Source organism: Pan paniscus, chromosome 21 (genome assembly GCF_029289425.2).
Source record: "Pan paniscus chromosome 21, NHGRI_mPanPan1-v2.0_pri, whole genome shotgun sequence".
Taxonomy (NCBI): Eukaryota; Metazoa; Chordata; class Mammalia; order Primates; family Hominidae; genus Pan; species Pan paniscus.
This window is the reverse complement of record NC_073270.2, coordinates 56,674,918-56,694,227: the sequence shown is the minus strand read 5'-3', so window position 1 is coordinate 56,694,227 and position 19,310 is coordinate 56,674,918. Positions and strand designations below refer to the sequence as shown.

At 42.0% G+C, this 19,310-nt stretch overlaps 2 protein-coding genes and 1 long non-coding RNA gene across 14 annotated transcripts in view; 2 read left to right on the top strand and 1 right to left on the bottom strand.

Annotated features, from left to right (window-relative positions):
- DPM1 (dolichyl-phosphate mannosyltransferase subunit 1, catalytic) overlaps nt 1-10,429 on the top strand; it is a 28,472-nt gene extending 18,043 nt beyond the window's left edge. The window contains exons 6-9 of the mRNA XM_003815265.7: nt 3,140-3,235; nt 4,370-4,438; nt 9,033-9,147; nt 10,063-10,429. Of these exons, the coding sequence (XP_003815313.1) occupies nt 3,140-3,235; nt 4,370-4,438; nt 9,033-9,147; nt 10,063-10,167 (385 nt within the window). The 3' untranslated portion in view covers nt 10,168-10,429. The remainder of the gene's footprint in view (nt 1-3,139; nt 3,236-4,369; nt 4,439-9,032; nt 9,148-10,062) is intronic.
- LOC103785507 (uncharacterized) lies at nt 141-15,687 on the bottom strand. 9 transcript variants are annotated; one of them, XR_008622315.3, is made up of 4 exons: nt 14,640-15,687; nt 13,853-13,930; nt 11,475-11,582; nt 141-919 (listed from the first exon to the last, which is right to left on the bottom strand). It is a non-coding gene; the product is annotated as an uncharacterized LOC103785507 (long non-coding RNA). The 9 variants fall into 9 exon arrangements; XR_010111052.1 differs by having other exon boundaries at nt 11,475-11,578; XR_010111050.1 differs by having other exon boundaries at nt 13,853-13,927.
- The window catches only part of ADNP (activity dependent neuroprotector homeobox), a 41,113-nt gene continuing 35,666 nt past the window's right edge, over nt 13,864-19,310 (top strand). Inside the window, exons 1-3 of one of the 4 annotated variants that reach the window (XM_055104865.2) lie at nt 14,333-14,484; nt 16,501-16,675; nt 17,164-17,226. The gene's annotated coding sequence lies outside the window, so the exon portion shown is untranslated. Of the gene's footprint in view, nt 14,485-16,500; nt 16,676-17,163; nt 17,227-19,310 lie in introns of all 4 variants that reach the window. The other 3 variants (XM_034947244.4, XM_034947245.4, XM_034947248.3) reach the window with 3 other exon arrangements.

Below are 19,310 nucleotides of genomic sequence, written 5' to 3'. Positions count from 1 at the left end.
GAGACTAAATGATGTATTTTAGGAGTCCTGAGGAGCAAATCAACAGGTAGTTCGTTATCTGAATTCTTTCAGACCACAGAAGAAGGTGGAAGATGGCTTCTCTGATAAATGGAATTAAGCCTTGAGTTATTAGAATAAAACACCGTGAACAAAAGAGTTTATTCCAAGAATGCCAGAATGGCTCATTATTGGTAATCACTTATAATTCATTCATTATGTTAACAAAGTAGTGTGGTTAAGTCTGTAGATGCTAAAGGAGATATTATTTACTACCATTTTCTAGTTAAAACTTTAAGAATAGAAGGAAACCTCTTAAGCATAATAAAAATAACCCAGTCCTAATACAAATGTCACACCAAATAGTGAAATGCTGAATCATTTCCAATACATGCATTAATACAGGCATGCTAGCTATCATTAAACATGGAAATGTTAATACAGTAAGATAAGAATTTAGTTAAATGTTAGTAAAATATACACAATTATATTTGTTTGTAGGCAATATAATTAAATTCTTAGCCCAAAAGACCACAAAACCTCTGTGAATAAGATTTTGGAAGCTGTTCTGAGTTTAAGCTAGATACATAAAAACAGAATCAGATTATTGTCCCTCCAGTTCAGGGAGTTCAGGGAGTTCCCACTAACATCTAGGGAAAAATCCAAGTTCCTTCCCTTGTCCCTCAAGCCCCTATGTGTTTGTTGGCCCCTGCCTCCCTTTCTGACCTCTGCCTTGTGCTCCTTCCTTTTTGCTTTCCATGCCATAAGCATGCTTCTGAGTTCACAGAGTTCCATTTTCCTTTGCCTGAAATGCTGTTTCCATGCTCCTTGATGACCATCTGCTGCTCATCCTTCAATCTCTGCGTAAAGTCACCTTAGACCTTTTTTGGTTATATCTCCAGTATACAAAAGCCTCTTTAACCTGTAGAATAGAAAATGGGCAAAAAGGTACAAACAGACCATCTATAGAAGAAATCCAAATGGCTAATAACAGAAGACGTTCTTCCTGGGATGTAGTCAAGGAAATAAACATAAAATAACTGTGTGTGACCATTTTATTATCCATTAGTTTAACAAAGTTAAAAACTTTTAGAGCAGTAATATCCAGTACCAATAAGATGGTAAAAAATGGACACACAAATATTGCTGAAGGAAGTATAAGTTGCTATAACCCTTTTGGAAAATATGTGTTCAAATTTGGGAAAATATGTGTTAGAATTAAAAATACTCAGGCTTGGCCGGGCGCGGTGGCTCACGCCTGTAATCCCAGCACTTTGGGGGGCCGAGGCGGGCGGATCACGAGGTCAGGAGATCGAGACCATCCTGGTGAACACGGTGAAACCCTGTCTCTACTAAAAATACAAAAAAATTAGCCAGGCATGGTGGTGTGCACCTGTAGTCCCAGCTACTCAGGAGGCTGAGGCAGGAGAATGGCATGAACCTGGGAGGCGGAGCTTGCAGTGAGCCAAGATCACGCCACTGCACTCCAGCCTGGGCGACAGAGCGAGACTCCGTCTCAAAAAAAAAAAAATACTCAGGCTTCATTTGGGCAATTCCAGTATATTCCATTTTGGGGAGTCTAAGCAGTAATACATTTATAAAAACGTTTATTGTGACCAGGCACAGTGGCTCATGCCTGTAATCCCACACTTTGGGAGGCTGAGGCGGGTGGATCATGAGGTCAAGAGATTGAGAGCATCCCGGCCAACATGGTGAAACCCTGTCCCTACTAGAAATACAAAAAATTAGCCAGGCATGATGGCACTCGCCTGTAGTCCTAGCTACTTGGGAGGCTGAGGCAGGAGAATCACTTGAACCCGGGAGGTGGAGGTTGCAGTGAGCCGAGATGGCGCCATTGCACTCCACCCTGGCAACAGAGCGAGACTCCATCTAAAAAAAACAAAACAAAACAAAAAAAGTTTATTGTAGCACTGTTTATTGTGGTTGAGAGCGTAGGGCACCATGGAAACAACCACAGAGGTGTGTGAGTTGAATATTCTATGAAGTAGTTTTGCAATTATTAAAAAGAATGGGAAAGAGCTCTCTTGACCTGTAGGGATGTCTATGATTCCATGATTTGCATTGTTTTTGTTTTGAGATGGAATCTCACTCTGTCATGCAGGCTGGAGTGCAGTGGCGCAGTCTCAGTCACTGCAACCTCCACGTCCCGGGTTCAAGCAGTTCTCCTGCCTCAGCCTCCAGAGGAGCTGGGAATACAGGCACGTGCCACTACACCGGGCTAATTTTTGTATTTTTAGTAGAGACAGTTTCACTATGTTGGCCAGGCTAGTCACAAACTCCTGACCTCAAGTGATCCACCTGCCTAGGCCTCCCAAAGTGCTGGGATTACAGGCGTGTGCCACCACATCTGACCCCATGATATGTATTGTTAACTGACAGAAACCAGGTCACAAAATGTACTTTTTTTGCATCCCAATTTTGTAAATGCAACCAAAAATCCTAGGGGTGTATGTTTGTCTTTATCTTTCTCTAGGCAAAGAAAAGTGTGGCAGGACATCAGGCTGTTTTTAGTATTATTTGCTTCAAAGAAGGCGAGAACAGAATGGAAGGGTATTGGGAAAATTAATTATTTTAATTTGAGAGACAAGGTCTTCCATTGTCACCCAGGCTGGAGTACAGTGGCACAATCACAGATCACTGCAGCCTGAACCTCCCTGGCTCAAGCCATCCTCCCATTGCAGCCTCCCAAATAGCTGAGACTAAAGGCATGTGCCACTGTGCCCGACTAATTTTTTTTTTTTTTTGAAATGGAGTCTCACTCTTGTTACCCAGGCTAGAGTGCAGTGGCGTGATCTCAGCTCACTGCAACCTGCCTCCTGGGTTCAAGTGATTCTCTGCCTCAGCCTCCTGAGTAGCTGGGATTACAGGCACCCGCCACCGCGCCAGGCTAATTTTTATATTTTTAGTAGAGATGGGGTTTCACCATCTTGGCCAGGCTGGTCTTGAACTCCTGGCCTCGTGATCCACCCGCCTTGGCCTCCCAAAGTGCTGGGATTACAGGCGTGAGCCACTGCACCCAGCCTGTGTCGACTTCTCTTAAAAGTTTTGTTTGTGTAGCTCATGAAAATGACTGTTGAAAGCTCAGTGGCTTTTTCTAATTGACAGCTAATTTATTCTACAGGAAGCAAAAGGAGGGTAATTTTGATATTGTCTCTGGAACTCGCTACAAAGGAAATGGAGGTGTATATGGCTGGGATTTGAAAAGAAAAATAATCAGGTAGGTACATGTGTTACAACTTCTTTATTAGTATAACTACTGGAAATGTATTCATAGCAAGTATTTGGATTAGCTATCATGCTGCCTGGGATTTGTGGGATCAGGTTATAACTTCCAGTAAATACTCCCAGATAGTTTCTTACAGTTTTTCCTGTGATTAGAGCCTGGATGTTTTTTATTAAGGAAAAATCAGCATAAACCTTTGGACCTTTGGTAGAAATGGTCTCATTCAGCAAAAGTTACTGTACTGGACCTTCAGTTTTAATTTATGTGACCTGTTCCATACTTTTGGACTAAGTATGTAGGGTTTCTCCCCATAATTATAGTGTAATTTTAATTAAGATTGATTTCAGACAGACCGGGGTTAAAGTCTTAACTCACTGCAACCTCTGCCTCCTGGGCTCAAGCAATTCTCCTGTCTCAGCCTCCCGAGTAGCTGGGACTGTGGACCTGCACCACCATGCCTGGCTAATTTTTGTTTCATAGAGATGGGGTTTCACCATGTGGCCCAGGTTGCCCTTGAACTCCTGAGCTCAGGTGATCTGCCTGCCTCAGCTTCCCAGTAGCTGGGACTGCAGGCACGTACCACCATGCCCAGCTAATATATATAATATGAATATATATATGAATATATATGTATATAATATGAATATATATGAATATATATGTATATAATATGAATATATATATGAATATATATGTATATAATATGAATATATATGAATATATAATATGAATATATATAATATGTATATGAATATATAATATGAATATATAATATGAATATATATATGAATGTGTGTATATTATATGAATGTATTTATATATATATATATATATTCACTTTTTTTTTTGTAGTGATGGGGTTTTGCCATGTTGCCCAGGCTGGTCACTCCTGGGCTCAAGTGATCCACCCATCTTGGCCTCCTGGGATTACAGGTGTGAGCCACGGCGCCTAGCCAGGTCTCCTTTCATTGACTAAAAATTTCTATTTTGTTCTAGATAAATAACATTTTTATGAAATTAATGTTACATTTATGAAATTAGTATAGCATTTTAACACTGTTCTTTGATGTGTTTCTCTTGTTTATAAATTGTATTTTGTAAAGAAAATCTGATTGTTTTATTTGGCAGCCGTGGGGCCAATTTTTTAACTCAGATCTTGCTGAGACCAGGAGCATCTGATTTAACGGGAAGTTTCAGGTACAGTGAAAATTTCCACTACTTTTATATAACTTCTTGGCTAACTTTCTTTACAATGGATATTTTAAAGAGACACTTTACATTTCTACCTTGTTTTTATTCTGGGATACTAAAAAGGCAGACTAAAATTCCTAGAAGTTGCTAATGAAGCCTAAACATCTCAAGGAGACATATTGTGCTTTTCCTTTAAAAAGCTGAAGGCGGTTAGGTTTGTGTGCTTGTTAACATTAGTATTAAGGCTCAACTGCTCTTTGGAATGTTGCTATTACTGATAATCTGTTCCAAAGAATAGCATGTACTTAATTTTCTGCATTTCATATGAATACTTAACAGCATTGTCTACAGAAAAGGTTAAACTCTTTAATATTTATATAGAGCTCTCTCAGTTACCTTGTTCTCCATATGTTTGAGGAAATTTTTGTTGTTCAATTTGGACAAAGCTTCGGTCCCTCTGAGTTTTGCGTGTCTGTTTCTGGGTGTATGGGGTGGTGGTCTAGATTTGCTGTAGTAGATGTGAGCTGCTTTGTGTGACTCACCATGGCAAATGACAAAACTTGCCCGATTTTTTTTTTTTAATCTCTGAAACTATAAAATGCCCCTGCATCTACTTTAGTGACCCCCAAGCCCCCCAAACATTACTTAATAATTTCTACTAGTTGATACTTTTTTCCACTAAATAATGTTGATTCTTGGGTCCTTTGCTTAATGCAGGAAAATCTAGGTCCTTAAATGTGGGAATTGACACGCACACACACACACACCCACACACACACACACACACACAAATTAGGACCTGGCTGTTGACAGTCAAAAAGAAAAATGAAGCCTCTCTAGAACTAAAAAGCAAATAGACTGGAGAGCTGAACTTGGGGATGAAAGAGAGGGGAGGCTATACCCTAAGGCTAAAGAGTCATTTGTGATATGATTAAGATCTCTGATTGCGGATGGGCGTTGGCTGGTGGATGGGCAGTGGCTTGCGCCTATAATCCCAGCACTTTGGGAGGCCGAGGCATGTGGATCACTTGAGGTCAGGAGTTTTAAGACCAGCTTGGGCAACGTGGCGAAATCCTGTCTACTAAAAATACAAAAATTAGCCAGGTATGGTGGCGTGCGCTTGTAATCCCAGCTACTCAGGAGGCTGAGGCAGGAGAATCACTTGAGACCCAGAGGCAGAGGTTGCAGTGAGCCGAGATTGCGCCACTGCACTCCAGCCTGGCGACAGAGGAAGACTGTCAAAAAAAAAGCCAGGCATTGTGGCTCACACCTGTAATCCCAGCACTTTGGGAGGCCTAGGCAGGTGAATCACAAGGTCAGGAGATCGAGACCATCCTGGCTAACAGTGAAACCCTGTCTCTACTAAAAAATACAAAAAATTAGCCAAGTGTGGTGGTGGGCCTGTAGTCTAAGCTACTTGGGAGGTGGAGGTTGCAGTGAGCTGAGATCGCACCACTGCACTCCAGCCTGGGCAGTAGAGTGGGACTCCGTCTAAAAAAAAAAAAAAAGATCTCTGATTGCCATGTGGCAACAATGCAAAGAATAGTGGCACTCACAAAATCTCTGTACAGCGGGAAGGGCCAGTGTGGATTTCACAGGCCACAGTTTTGATGGTTTTGAATAAAAACCTAGGGTAACTGGTAACTAGTTGTGAAGATAGAGGCTGTGAAGAAAAACACAGCAGGGAGAGGAATGGGGTGAGGGTGGTTTGCTGCATCAGAACCATACAAGGATTAGTGGAGGGGATGGGGGTTGAAGGATGGCCTGGGAGTTCTGGATTTTCATGTATTGACAGCAATGATTAGCTGTGTTCTGTATAAATGACAGAGCAGCCAAACAGACAAAAGTGAACCTGTTAATTGCACAATTTTTTTTTTCTTTTTTCTGAGACAGGGTTTCGCTCTTGTTGCCCAGGCTGGAGTGCAATGGCGCGATCTTGGCTCACCACAACCTCCGCCTCCCAGGTTCAAGAGATTCTCCTGCCTCAGCCTCCCGAGTAGCTGGGATTACAGGCGTGCGCCACCATGCCTGGCTAATTTTGTATTTTTAGTAGAGATGGGGTTTCTCCACGTTGGTCAGGCTGGTCTTGAACTCCCGACCTCAGGTGATCCTCCTGCCTCCGCCTCCCCAAGTGCTGGGATTACAGGCGTGAGCCACTGCACCCAGCCCAAAAAATTTTTTAAATAGGCTGGGCGCGGTGGCTCACGCCTGTAATCCCAGCACTTGGGGAGGCCGAGGCAGGTGGATCACAAGGTCAGGAGATCGAGACCATCCTGGCTAACATGGTGATACCCCGTCTACTAAAAATACAAAAAATTAGCCGGGCGTGGTGGCGGGCACCTGTAGTCCCAGCTACTCGGGAGGGTGAGGCAGGAGAATGGTGTGAACCTGGGAGGCGGAGCTTGCAGTGAGCCGAGATTGCCCTGCACTCTAGCCTGGGCGACAGAGTGAGACTCTGTCTCAAAAAAAAAAAAAATTTTTTTTAATAGTTAAATCTCATTGTCTTCTCATAAGAGTGGTGGTTTCTTAAATACATGCATTAAAGTTCATTTGTCGCTAGACAAAGCCCATTTTTGTCATTAAATCCCTAGATTTAGGAAGAAGGTGCTTTTTACAAAATAAGAAAAGGAATCCTGGAAAGGCTACAGTCAATATAAAGCCATTTAATAGCATAGACCACCTGGATCCTAATCGCATTTATGGGATTATATGGCTTCATGTAACATTTTATTTTACTAGCCACAGTGTTAAAGTTACCATGTGGATGGGGAGGAAGGAGGTGGCAGTGAAAAGAAATATCTTAGAAAATGATTCTTAAGGGGAATAAAGCAACTCTTAAAGAGAGGAAATATTTCATAGCCTAATCCCAATTTTAAAGGTAATGCTGGCTGGATGTGGTGGCTCACACCTATAATCCCAGCACTTTTGGGAGGCCAGTGATGGAGGATATCTTGAGCCCAGGAGTTTAAGACCCCAGCTCTGGCAACATAGTGAGTCTCCATCTCTACAAAAACTAAAAAAATAATAATAATAATAATAATAACTTAAAAAGTTATTCTAAGTTATTTAGCAAATATTTAATGGCCTTTCTTGCTTAGCCTGGCATGGTGGCACATGCCTGTAGTCTCAGCTACTTGGGAGGCTAAGGTAGGAGGATCTTTTGAGCCTGGAAAGTTGAGACTGCAGTGAGCCATGGTTGTGCCACTGTACTCTGGGCAACAGAGTGAGACCTTGTCTCCAAAAATACAAATATATAAATAAAGGTAATGCGGAAACATAGTCCCATCAGTATCATAGTTCTTCCCACCCCACAATCCCAGTGCTCCCTCGCCTAACAGCATCTGACATATTATATATCTTCATTGAGTTTTTAAGTTCACTTCTTAACCCCAAAACATAAAAAAAAAACCTGAAACCCAGTACATTGGTCAATAAATATTTATTATTGAATAAATATTGCTACCATCAGATTCTCCTCTCTCCATATTTATTCCAAATTGATTCCTTTGAATCCTTAAGGAAACTATGTGGATAAAGGATTGCACACACTAAGCTGTCAGGTTCTTCTAAGGGCTGTGCTGTCCTATACCCACTTCATAGTCAAAAGATAAGGTCGCCGTAGAAGTCTGAGGGGAAAAAAATGTGGATTCAGGGTGAAACCCTGAGGCACAGTAGGTCCAGATGGCCTTAACTTTGAAGAGAACAAAGTTACACCAAACTGCCTCTTCTTGCTTTCTCCCCTCTCCCCACAAAAAAAGGTAGAAATTGCTGCCTCCCTATGAACTGAGACACTGATCTTTAAAAAAAAAAAAAAAAAAAAGTGTGACTCTGAAAATACGGAGCTCCCTGCTATTTAGTTACTGAAGAAAGTGCTTGGGTTTACCCACTGGACTGCCCAACTCCGCTGTCTTTGTAAATCTGGTGTTTGGCCTGCAGTCCATCTAAAGTTAGGCTGCACATTCACCCACTGTTAAGTGTCTAACTGTGACCTCAACTGGTGATAGGTGAATCCCACCAGGATTGTTTCTATCCTGTGATGCCTCGTTCCTGTTTTAACCTAGCTTCCCAAGCTCATCCTAGAGCAACTTAGTTTATCCTGGGGAATTTATAAAGGAAATCATGAGAAATCAAAACTCATCATAAACATTTATTGGAAAATGACTGTGAATTATGAGGTTCTTTCTTGTCATCTAATATATATAGTTGCTTCATGATCATCTGTCCACCCTGTTGTTTCAATATTTGGAACAGTTTCTTTCAACTTTAAATTTTAGGGAAATCTTAAATAATGGATGGTTCTGCATCAAATGATTCATTTTACTGTATTTCACTAATTTCTGATAGTATGGTGGGAAAATAATTCTATAAAAGATACTGAGAATTCATTTTCACAATTATTCTAAGTTATTTAGCAAATATTTAATGGCCTTTCTTGCTTAGGACAAATGTATCATAATCATCAAGTGTGCGAGCTTTTCTGTTTACCAATGGCCAGTGAAAGTTTTAGGCTTTATACATACGAGTGAACTCTTTGAAAGGTCAGGATACATAGGCATGTGTATTTATCCAGAAGTTGATATATATTTTTAATTTCTTACAGATTATACCGAAAAGAAGTTCTAGAGAAATTAATAGAAAAATGTGTTTCTAAAGGCTACGTCTTCCAGATGGAGATGATTGTTCGGGCAAGACAGTTGAATTATACTATTGGCGAGGTATGCAACTGATGCTAAATAGTGTGTCATGTTCCTGGTAAAGGAGCAGTAAGGTTTAGAATTTTTATAATAAAAAGTTTAACTTTCATAACTGCTAAATTGTGGAGGTCTTCTAGTTGTTTAGAATATTCATGCACAAAGGGTAAAAATTCATATTAGTACATTTGAACAGTAAGATTTAAAACATTAACAGTCAGCATTCTCTTTTAAATAATTAAAAGTTCCTGGTACTTTCTCAATCCTAGCCCTTTGTTCTAACTAATCAGCATTATGGACTGAGTCTCTTTGCTTCTTTTCCTTTTGTCACCGCCAATGACCACCATACTTTAAAATGAATGATGAGTTCCATATGTCCATTTCCTGTTAGTAAGTGAAGACCAGGAATTACAGAGCAAGGAGGTGGTGATCTGTAATATTTAGGGCTAGTTAGTGAGCTCTTAGGGTAGGGAAGACTCTCCTCATTTAATAGTAAAACTCTTATTCAGAGCAAGAAAATAGCTATGGAATGTCACTTCTCTTGTGGAAGTTACAAGCTATTTTACTTAATGCTAAACCATTGTAGCTAAATTTGACAAATGAAAAATCTACGCACAAGGCCATTTTACTTTTGGAGTATAATTTTTCCTTGAAATGCAAACTGAAACTTGAGTAAACCAAGGTAATACCTAGAATCAGTGCTTTTTAAACAGTTGCAGATTTGGTTCATGTGACCTATCTTTAGATAATGCATGTTTAATTTTAAAGACTTGGAGATACACACAGTTGCTTTCATAATCCCCTAATTTTATACTTACTTTAAGGACCTCTGTTGTAGGACTAATCCTATTTCTGTTGTGTTGGAAATGTGGTATACCGGCTAAGCTGCCTAATTGTTTTTAAAGACTAACGTTAATTTTTTTTTTTTTTTTAAACTAGGTTCCAATATCATTTGTGGATCGTGTTTATGGTGAATCCAAGTTGGGAGGAAATGAAATAGTATCTTTCTTGAAAGGATTATTGACTCTTTTTGCTACTACATAAAAGAAAGATACTCATTTATAGTTACGTTCATTTCAGTTTAAACATGAAAGAAGCCTGGTTACTGATTTGTATAAAATGTACTCTTAAAGTATAAAATATAAGGTAAGGTAAATTTCATGCATCTTTTTATGAAGACCACCTATTTTATATTTCAAATTAAATAATTTTAAAGTTGCTGGCCTAATGAACAATGTTCTCAATTTTCGTTTTCATTTTGCTGTATTGAGACCTATAAATAAATGTATATTTTTTTTTGCATAAAGTATTGCTGCCTTCATTAGAGTATGTGAATGTAGAATTTTTTACATGGGGAATAATTTGAAATAGTCTTCTTAAAAACTGGAATCATAGATCTTTATACCTAATAGATCTCAGAAGTAAGATAATGTTAACTGATGGAATGTTTATGGCTGTGTCTGTATGAATTGAAAAAGAAATACACACCTCTGTCCTTTCCTTAAAAATGTATCTCAAATTTCTTAAACTAGAAAATACATTTAGAGCCGGCATTTACAGTTCGGTTCTTTTCAGCTGTTGAATTGATGAAACATTTCATCTATCAAAGCAGGTCTATTTAAAATGCATATTGTGAATTGGGAAACAATTTGACAGCAGTTGATTACATAGCCGTTTTTTTCTCTTTTGAGCAATAACCTCTATCAGTAAGGAAAAATATTAATGACACTGAGGCAGAAACTTAGCTGCTACAGTAATTTTTAAACATCTTACTGAATTATATAACAATTTTTTTCTCAAAAGACTTGTTTTCACATTATTTAAAGACCCTCAGCAAAGCTCACATCCCTACTAATTTGAAAAATCTCTGCCTTAAGCTCTTCTCTCCATTTAGAAAAGTGTTCTGCCAGTTAAAATTTGGGCTAAGCTATCCAATAAAGCCAGGGCAAATATTATGTTTACCCACTTTCTCTAAAGTAGGTATTTCAGAAGAGATCAGTTAATTTCTAACTGTAGCATAGGTTATGGTCATGTAGTATCTTTTAAAATTTGAGTAAGGGCATGCTTTGAGCAAGTAAGTTTAAGTTGACTTTCTTCTGGAAATAAAAGTAAGAGGTGTCTCTAAATTATTTATTGAACAGTATTCCTAATTACTACATTTTCCTGGCTTAATTTGGCTGCTGAAGAAATTGAGGCCCGGCACAATGGCCCATGTCTATAATCCCAGCACTTTGGGAGGCCAAGGCAAGAGGATGGCTTGAGCACAGGCATTTGAGACCAGCCTAGGGAACATAGGGAGATCCTGTCTCTACAAAAATATAAAAAAATAAGCTGGGTGTGGTGGCACTCACCTGTGGTCCCAGCTACTTGGGAGGCTGAGGTGGGAGGTTCACTTGAGTCTGGGAGGTCAAGGCTGCAGTGAGCTGTGATCATGCCTGGACAACAGAGTGAGACCCTGTCTTTTTTAAAAGAAAAAAAAAATGAAAATCTGATTTTTCATTTGCATTTCTCTCTGACAGATTCTACCAGAAATGAATCCCAGACTATAAAACCTGTGGTGTCATTTTGAACATTAAAACCACCCCCTCCCACACTTCTATAGTTGAACCCATAGTACACATTCCAATAAGGGCCACTCTTGTTCTGTTTCCCTTATGTCCAGAACTGTCCAGCTGGCCAGTGAGGGAACTGCTTTCCTTGGGGAAGAAACTTCTCTCATTCATAACAAGAAGAAAATTCATCAGTGCTTGATGTGAAATTAGTTTTAAGCTAAGATAATAGAAATGTAATATTCTCAGTTTTTTTGGAGTGGTTAGAATTTATTTTTTCTTAACCTAAACTCAAAGTTGAGTTCTCAGTGTCAAGTATGTGGAGCAGAAATTAAGTAACAACCTTAGAGAACCTAATATAGATAGTACTGCCTTCTCAGATACTCACTAGAGTAGATAATGTTTGCCTTTTAAATCTTTTTAGTTATTCACACAATCATTATCACAACACTGTCACTCTTGGAATTTACCATAGAGTATTTGAGCAGTGAAGACTCATAGCATTTGGAAGTCATTTAGAAAAGAATCTGGAATATTTAGATGCATTTTTGTAGTAAATCTGGTGCTTAAACACTGTAAAATTAAATATTTACATCTGAATCCAGCATCCCATTTTGCTTTGTAAATGAGGCCAAAGATGAAATCCAGATGTTTTCCCTTTGTATTTGTATTATCACTATATGGAATCTAAGTATATCTAAGGAAAACTAAACTTAAACTTACTTTGCTTATTTCATATTAGTTTTTAATCTGTCTTCTGCAGTGTGTAATTAGATTCTTTAGTTTTCTGAATCAAATGCTTTGCCCCAACCCCTTTTTCCACGACTTTTTTCAGCTGTTTTCCCTTGAAATACTGACTTGGCTTTTAAAGATACATTTTATCACAATTGCAGAAATGTGTTGTATAAAAGTTTGTTAAACAGGGCTAACTGAAGTCTTAGATGTTGAACAGCTATGTGTAACCACAATTTATACTACTTGCAGCGAACTCAGATTATTTTCGGATGTTAAGTATGGCTTGAAACTATGTTAACTTGAAATGTAAAGACACAGCAAAAGACAGGTGTATTTACCTAAAGATCACATATTAAGGAAACAGGCTTGGTTAATTCCTCACTATTGACATCTATTACTTGTCAATACATTTAACCAACCAATGATACTTTAAATCATAATGTTACTTTGAACAACCTACTTTAAAAGGTTGGTTCAAAAATGTTGAGGAGATAATGTATTGGTTGGGATTGACCTAAATTTACAAAGCAACCATGTGCTGTCTTATGCTACCCAGATTGTGGGAGCACCAAAAGCTATGTCCCTAGGACTACAAAGTGTGTTAAGGATCTTGCAGAGAGCCAATGCCCCTATTGGCAACATCACTTCTCATCCTTAAGTTTCACCAGTTGGGTGGCCTCAAGGCACTAGGATTCCCTTTTTTTTTTTTATTCAGGTCAAAGAGAAGAGTCCATCACTGTGACTGGGAAGAATGTCAAGTCACAGGGTAACGGCGGACCTTAATAAAATCTCGGCCCCTCTGCACCGAATACCCCACCAGGAAGGGCTAAGGCATCCATGGGGTTGTGTCTCATCTCAAGTCGCTGTGTGAAGCACGAGGCCCTCACACCTCATTTAAGGCAGGAGGCGTCAGGGGCGACCGGCCAGGTGTCCCGGCGCCTTCCGGCCGCTTCTCAGCCGTGGAAGCGCGGGCATCTGAGCACGTGGAGCCGCCCCAGGCCGCCCCGCACACCCCTCCCGCCAGATGTAGTCCAGGCCCAGCTGGGCCCGCGCAGGGATCCCCAGCACGGCCACCTGACTGAGTGCTGGGCGTGCTGCGGCCCGCTGCTTCTGCCTCCGCCGCCGGCGCTGCGGCCAGAGGAAGGCGCCCGCCGAGCACACGGGCCCCGGGAGCGCACTGCGGCCATTATCCGCGGCGCCTCCTAGTGGGTCAATGGCAAATCCGCCTGGTTCTCGCGAGAGCTCCCCCCTCAGTGGGGATTATATAATTTCCCTCAAGTGGGGGTGGGGGTGCTGAGAGCACCCTCCCTCAGGAAAAGTTAGGTGCAAGCAGGGGTGGGAGTAAGAGGAACCCCCGCTGGGGAAAAGGGGGTTAGGGGTGCTGTCCCCACTGCCCCCCCCATTTAGCTGGACAATGAGTCCTCTTATGCTAATGAGGCACTTACGTCACTTCCGCTCTTTCTCGGCCGCCATTTTGGCTAGGGCAGGTTCGGGGACTCGGTCCGAGGCGCTTGTATTGTCTGCTGAGGGGAGACGCGGGATCAGCCCCCTCCCCCGCCCGTTGCCGCCGCCGCCTCCGCCGGCCCGGTCTCCCCTCCGTCGCCCGCCGGGATCCATGAACTGAACTCCCGCCCCCCCCCCCCGGCCGCCGCCATCTTGTGCCCCCTCCCCCTCCCGCAGGCAGCGCTAAGGGGGATTTTGGCGTCTTCTCAGACACAGCTCCCTCTCTCGGTCCCCGCTGCTGAGGAGCGAGAGGAGCGCGGCCGCCGCCGCCCGCGCCGGTGAAGCCGCCTCTCCCACACCCTCCGTCTCCTCCCTCCGCCCCTCCTTTGTCTGCACCGCTCGACGACGCCGCCGCCGCCCGCCGCTCTGCTGCGCCCGCCGCGCCCCCCGGCAGCACCCGCGGCCGCGGCGCGAGCCGGAGTCCGCCGAGCCGGAGCGCGACGAGGCCCCGGGCGCGCCCTCCCCGCTGCCGCCACCGCCGTGCCGCCGCCATCCGCCCGCCGCCGCCGCCGCCGCCGCCGCTGTCCGGCCCCCGAGCACGCCGGCCCCGCGCGCGCCTCGAGGCCGAGTCAAGGTAAGCCCGGCGCCGCCGCGCGCGGACCCGCGGCCCTGCCCTGCCTCGCCTCCCGACCCCGGCCCGCGCGGCCGCCAGTGCAGCCTGGCCCCGGGCGCGGGCGCATTGTTGTTCGCATCGCCGCCCTCCAGCCGCACACACGCTCCTTTGCACACCCCGGCGCCGACGGGTCCCCCGTCCCGGCACGGACCGCTACCCGACTCTGCTTTGGAGGTCCAGGCGCCTCCTCCTGCAGCCCGACCCCCTTCTCCGCCCCGTGAGCCCACCGAGGCCAGCAGCCTGCCTGGCCGCCCGGAGCTTTTGCAGCTAAGGGCATCTCCCCCACCCCGCCCCCAGCCAGAACCGAGCTTCTCCCATCCCTGGAACTAATCCCGTCCGCCCCCCACCCCCAAAAGGAGCCCCCCCACGCACACCCCCATGCCTTGAACCAGCCTTCTGCCAGGTCTGCCCACCCTTACCTGGGGGAGGGGGGACGGGGTTGGGGGGGGCGGGGAGCACGCATGGCATGGAGTGAAAGTCTTTGCCTCCCCTGTGCAATCCTTCTTCTCCAACCTGCCAGCTTTCCTCCTATCCTGACCACAGTTCACCACCATCCCTTTTCCCCAATCTCAGCTGCCTGGTCAGCACCTCTTTCGAACATTCTGAGCCCCAACTTTGCAGTAAGGTGGTAGAAAATGGAAATCCAGAGAGCTGCAAAAAGATTTTCTTTTAATGTAATGAATGGGGAGTAGTTTTGTGAACACCCTCGTATTCACCTCTTCTTTCCTCTGGGAGGCCTGCCTGCCTTCCCCTCCCCCCCAACCTTGATCCCTGTCTGCTGGAAAAGGCGCGATTGCTTCTCTTCCTCTTCTGCCCAAGACCAAGACTCTAGGTCTGATATCCTTTTTAGCCACACACACACACACCCCCCACACACGAAGTCTTCTTAATCTTCTTGAATTTACCAGTTACTCTGGACACTTCTTGCCATAACCCCATTTCACAGACAAAGGCTTAGGAGGGAAAAAGAGCCAAACTGTTTCTGTGTTTGTCATGTTAATGATGTCCATCCCCACACACCCAGTTCCCATCCCTGATGCTTCTTGTGCCTGTATCTTGAACCTTCAGAATGAAAAAAAAAAAATCTCTTGGATAGCTTGATACAGTTTCTTTAGAAATCTGCATTGTTGCTTCTGGTTTATGGCCATGGAGAAAATACCAGCCCCCACCCAAAATGCACCGCAGCCAAGTCGGCTAAAGGCGATGAGTGTTGGAGTCAGTAGGGGGCGCATTCTCTGCACTGGGTAAGGCTGCAGAGGGGGGAAGGGCCCCCGAGCTAGAACAGGATGTGCTTCACAGCGCCTTCTACAGACCATGGGAAAATGGGCCCAGCAAGACACACTCGCACTCTTAGTTGGTGAGCTGACAGCAACATGGCGAAGGATTAAGTGAGTCAAGAGCAGTGATTTTACTTCTTTTAAAGAGCCCACCCTGCATTTTGGAAGTTTTCTCCTTTTACTTTTTCAAAAACTGTTGGCCCCCAGTCCACATTTGTTCTTGACGAATCACCTTGGCACATCCTTGGTTCGGATTCCCTTCCTCTGGAGTTCTTCCACCTCAAGTTTTGAATGTGTCACCATATCTTTCCTAAGTCTGGTGGTAAAGGAGAAGGTTTGAAACAAAGTAACAGGTTTGGGGGCATAGCTGGTTAACTCCCTTCTTCATAGGCCAAATCTTTCCAATTCTTTGAGAGTTAAAAATCATTCTTGAGAGATGTTGGATTAAGTGTGTAGATGGGTGTCATGATTTGCAAAGCCTTGTTGGTAAACATCAAGCCCATGTTGGGTTCTTCATTGTCGAACTCAAGTGTTGATTGTAAAAATTTCGTTTCCCTCCAAATTTGGACTTGTAATTGCCATTCATTATCTTAGCAGCCAACCACCTTTACAAAAATGTTGATACCAGTCTTCTGTGAGCACCCACCTTCTTAGGGTGTGTTGATTTCTATAGATTTTACTCCTCTTGTTATTTCCATAGGTGTGAGATGCACAATGCGAAACCTAGGCCCCAGCTTTTACACCATGATGCGCAGGGTTGTACTTTTTGTACTGAACTGATAGGTGGCCTAGTGGTTATGCCCTGTACTACCATTTTGAGGATCTGGACTCCGTTTCCTGCCTTGCTCTTTGGACCACATTGTCAATTCACACCGGTGGGTATATTCATTTTGGAGGGTGGGAACTGCAGCAACAGGGAAGCCAGAGACTTCCTTCTCCTTGGTCACCACCAAAACCAACACTTCCAAAATTTCAGCCTAGCCACATTCCTCAAGGAACCGGTTAGAGCTGGTTGCAGTAGTGGGTTCTGAACACTTATTAACATAAGAAATTACTTACAGCTTTTTTAAGAGAAATTTTTACAGATGCTAATATTGTCATCATTTGCATTCTACACCCCTTTGTATAAAGTATAAGTATTCAGTTACTATTACTTTGATAACCCAATCTCTAGAGTTGCTAAGCTTCTAAAAGCCTTAAATGTCTGATGAAAACATGGTTTTCCATGAACTTGTTCTTGCTACCAAAGATTGACAGTGGTTGATGTTTGTGGGTACCTTTAAGACTTTGTTACAAGTATGTTACATAAATACACCAAGATAAGTTTATGGAGAACTGAATGGGTGTATTCTTTGATACCTAGTTAACCAGTTGGTGCTTAACAGGAGAATTTTTCATTGGAGAATTGCTACCAAGTAACATTTTGGTGAGTGAAAAGGAGGCCCTTTGGTACAGGTATTTGACTAGAGACATTGCTTCTACAATTTCTTAGTCATTGTGAAAAATCACATATTTAAATGGGATTATTTAAATTTTTAAATACTGTATAGTATTTGTAGGCAGGTATAGTTTTTATCTTTATTTGGTGTTTTATATGCAGTTATTTAAGTTCTGAAAATGAGCATATAATTTGAAGACAACTTATTTGACGGAATGTTTGAATTGAAGTTTGTTGAGGGGCTTTTGTTTGATTTAGCGAATGGATACAGTGTTGAATGATGTCCTAAGTGGTAACAGCCATTTTCCGTTAAAGGAAAACTTGCTGTGAGCTCTTAGAAAGCATGTATTCTACTGTTTCAAAGGTTTCTTGGTTTTAACAGTCAAAAAATAAGGTGAGGCCAGGTGAGGTGGCTTACGCCTGTAATCCCAAAACTTTGGGAGGCTGAGGCAGGAGAATCACTTGAGGCCAGGAGTTCAAGACCAGCTTGGGCAACATAATGAGACCCTGTCTCTACGAAAAAAAAAAAAAAAAAGTGAAACAATTGGGCTTGAAGACTGGAATTTATAGTAGGTAAACTATATACTTCATTAAAGTATAGTAAAAGGTTCAGTTAACTAGAGTGTGGGGAATGGGTATTCTGTTTAACTGAACTTTAAGTAGAAATTCCTTTTTTATCTTGGCCTTTGTTGAAAAATTTCCTGAGACTAGCTTATTAGGAGCTATATATTGAAACTAACCTCTCTGATTTGGGTTTTTATAGTTCCTGTATAGAAAATATAGGAGATTGGGCTGAAAATCTCTTAATGACCCTTGGCCCTTCCAACCTTGGAAGTCATTGATTTTATACATGCCCACTGTGAATTTGCTTTGCTTTGCTTAAGTTTATCTTTTTCTCCTTATACCAGAGTGCAGGAAGAGTTTTAATACTATTTATATTAAAATAAGAACTTCACAACCTTGAACAGATGGTTTTGGTACCACTTGCAAGTAACCAACCAGTAGGCTTTTATCAGGCAAAAATGGCTTATTATTTATATTTGATTATTAAAAGTATAGGTATATAAGGCATACTATGTGAAGTTGTTGCTTTCCTTGTAACTACTTACACGTTTTGAAAGTATTAAAAAGTTAGTATTTTGAAAACTAAAATACTCAGCAGTTTATTGATTAAATAAGATGATGCTGGCTACAAATTTTATTTTGAAAATTGCAACTTAATAAGGAAGATAAAGCTGTTTTGTAAAGGAGAAAGTAGAGATTGATACTTCATAGGGTAAAAAAAGGAAAAACTTCAGCATTTATGTTTCTTCTTTTGAGAATCATATATAAGTAACAAAATTGCATAAATTGCAATAGACCTAGGTCACTTGATTTCATAATTGGGGTGTGTGTATGTATGTACACATACATATAAAATATATGTAGGTTTTCTAGAGCTGGAAATGATTGTCATATTATTAAATACAGATGAAAAGTTCAGGTATCACGTGCAGTTTGGGGAAAGTACATTTAGTTTTGAGATGTAGTTTGGGGACAATACATCTAAGTGTAGTAAAAAAATACTAGAATTAAACTTTATATATGTATTTTTTCCAAGTAACCTATTTAAATCTTAGTGAAATAAAGATTTTTAAAGTGATATGAAACAAAAAAATTGGAAGTTTTTATTTTACAACATTAGAAGCATTATTGTGGTTTACACCAAAGTACCCATGACTGTTGTGTAAATAAGCTACTTGTTCAACCTGGAGTTCCAAAGGACTTTTTAAAAGAGCATCATAAAGTCAGTTATGTCTTACATAAGGTAAAATAACTTTCAGTGGGAGTTTAACCTTCATTCTCTTGACTGAGAGGCATGTACATTAAGAGAAACATTGCTCCCCTATGTGTAAATAATTTAATTATAGTTGGATTCACAGAGCTTGACTTGTTATTAGCATCGTATAAACTTAAAGTTTTTCCTCCCCTAGTTTTTGTGTGTTGTTTGTTTGTTTGTTTGAGACAGTCTTGCTCTGTCTCCCAGGCTGGGGTGCGGTGGCCCAATGTCGGCTCACTGCAACCTCTGCTTC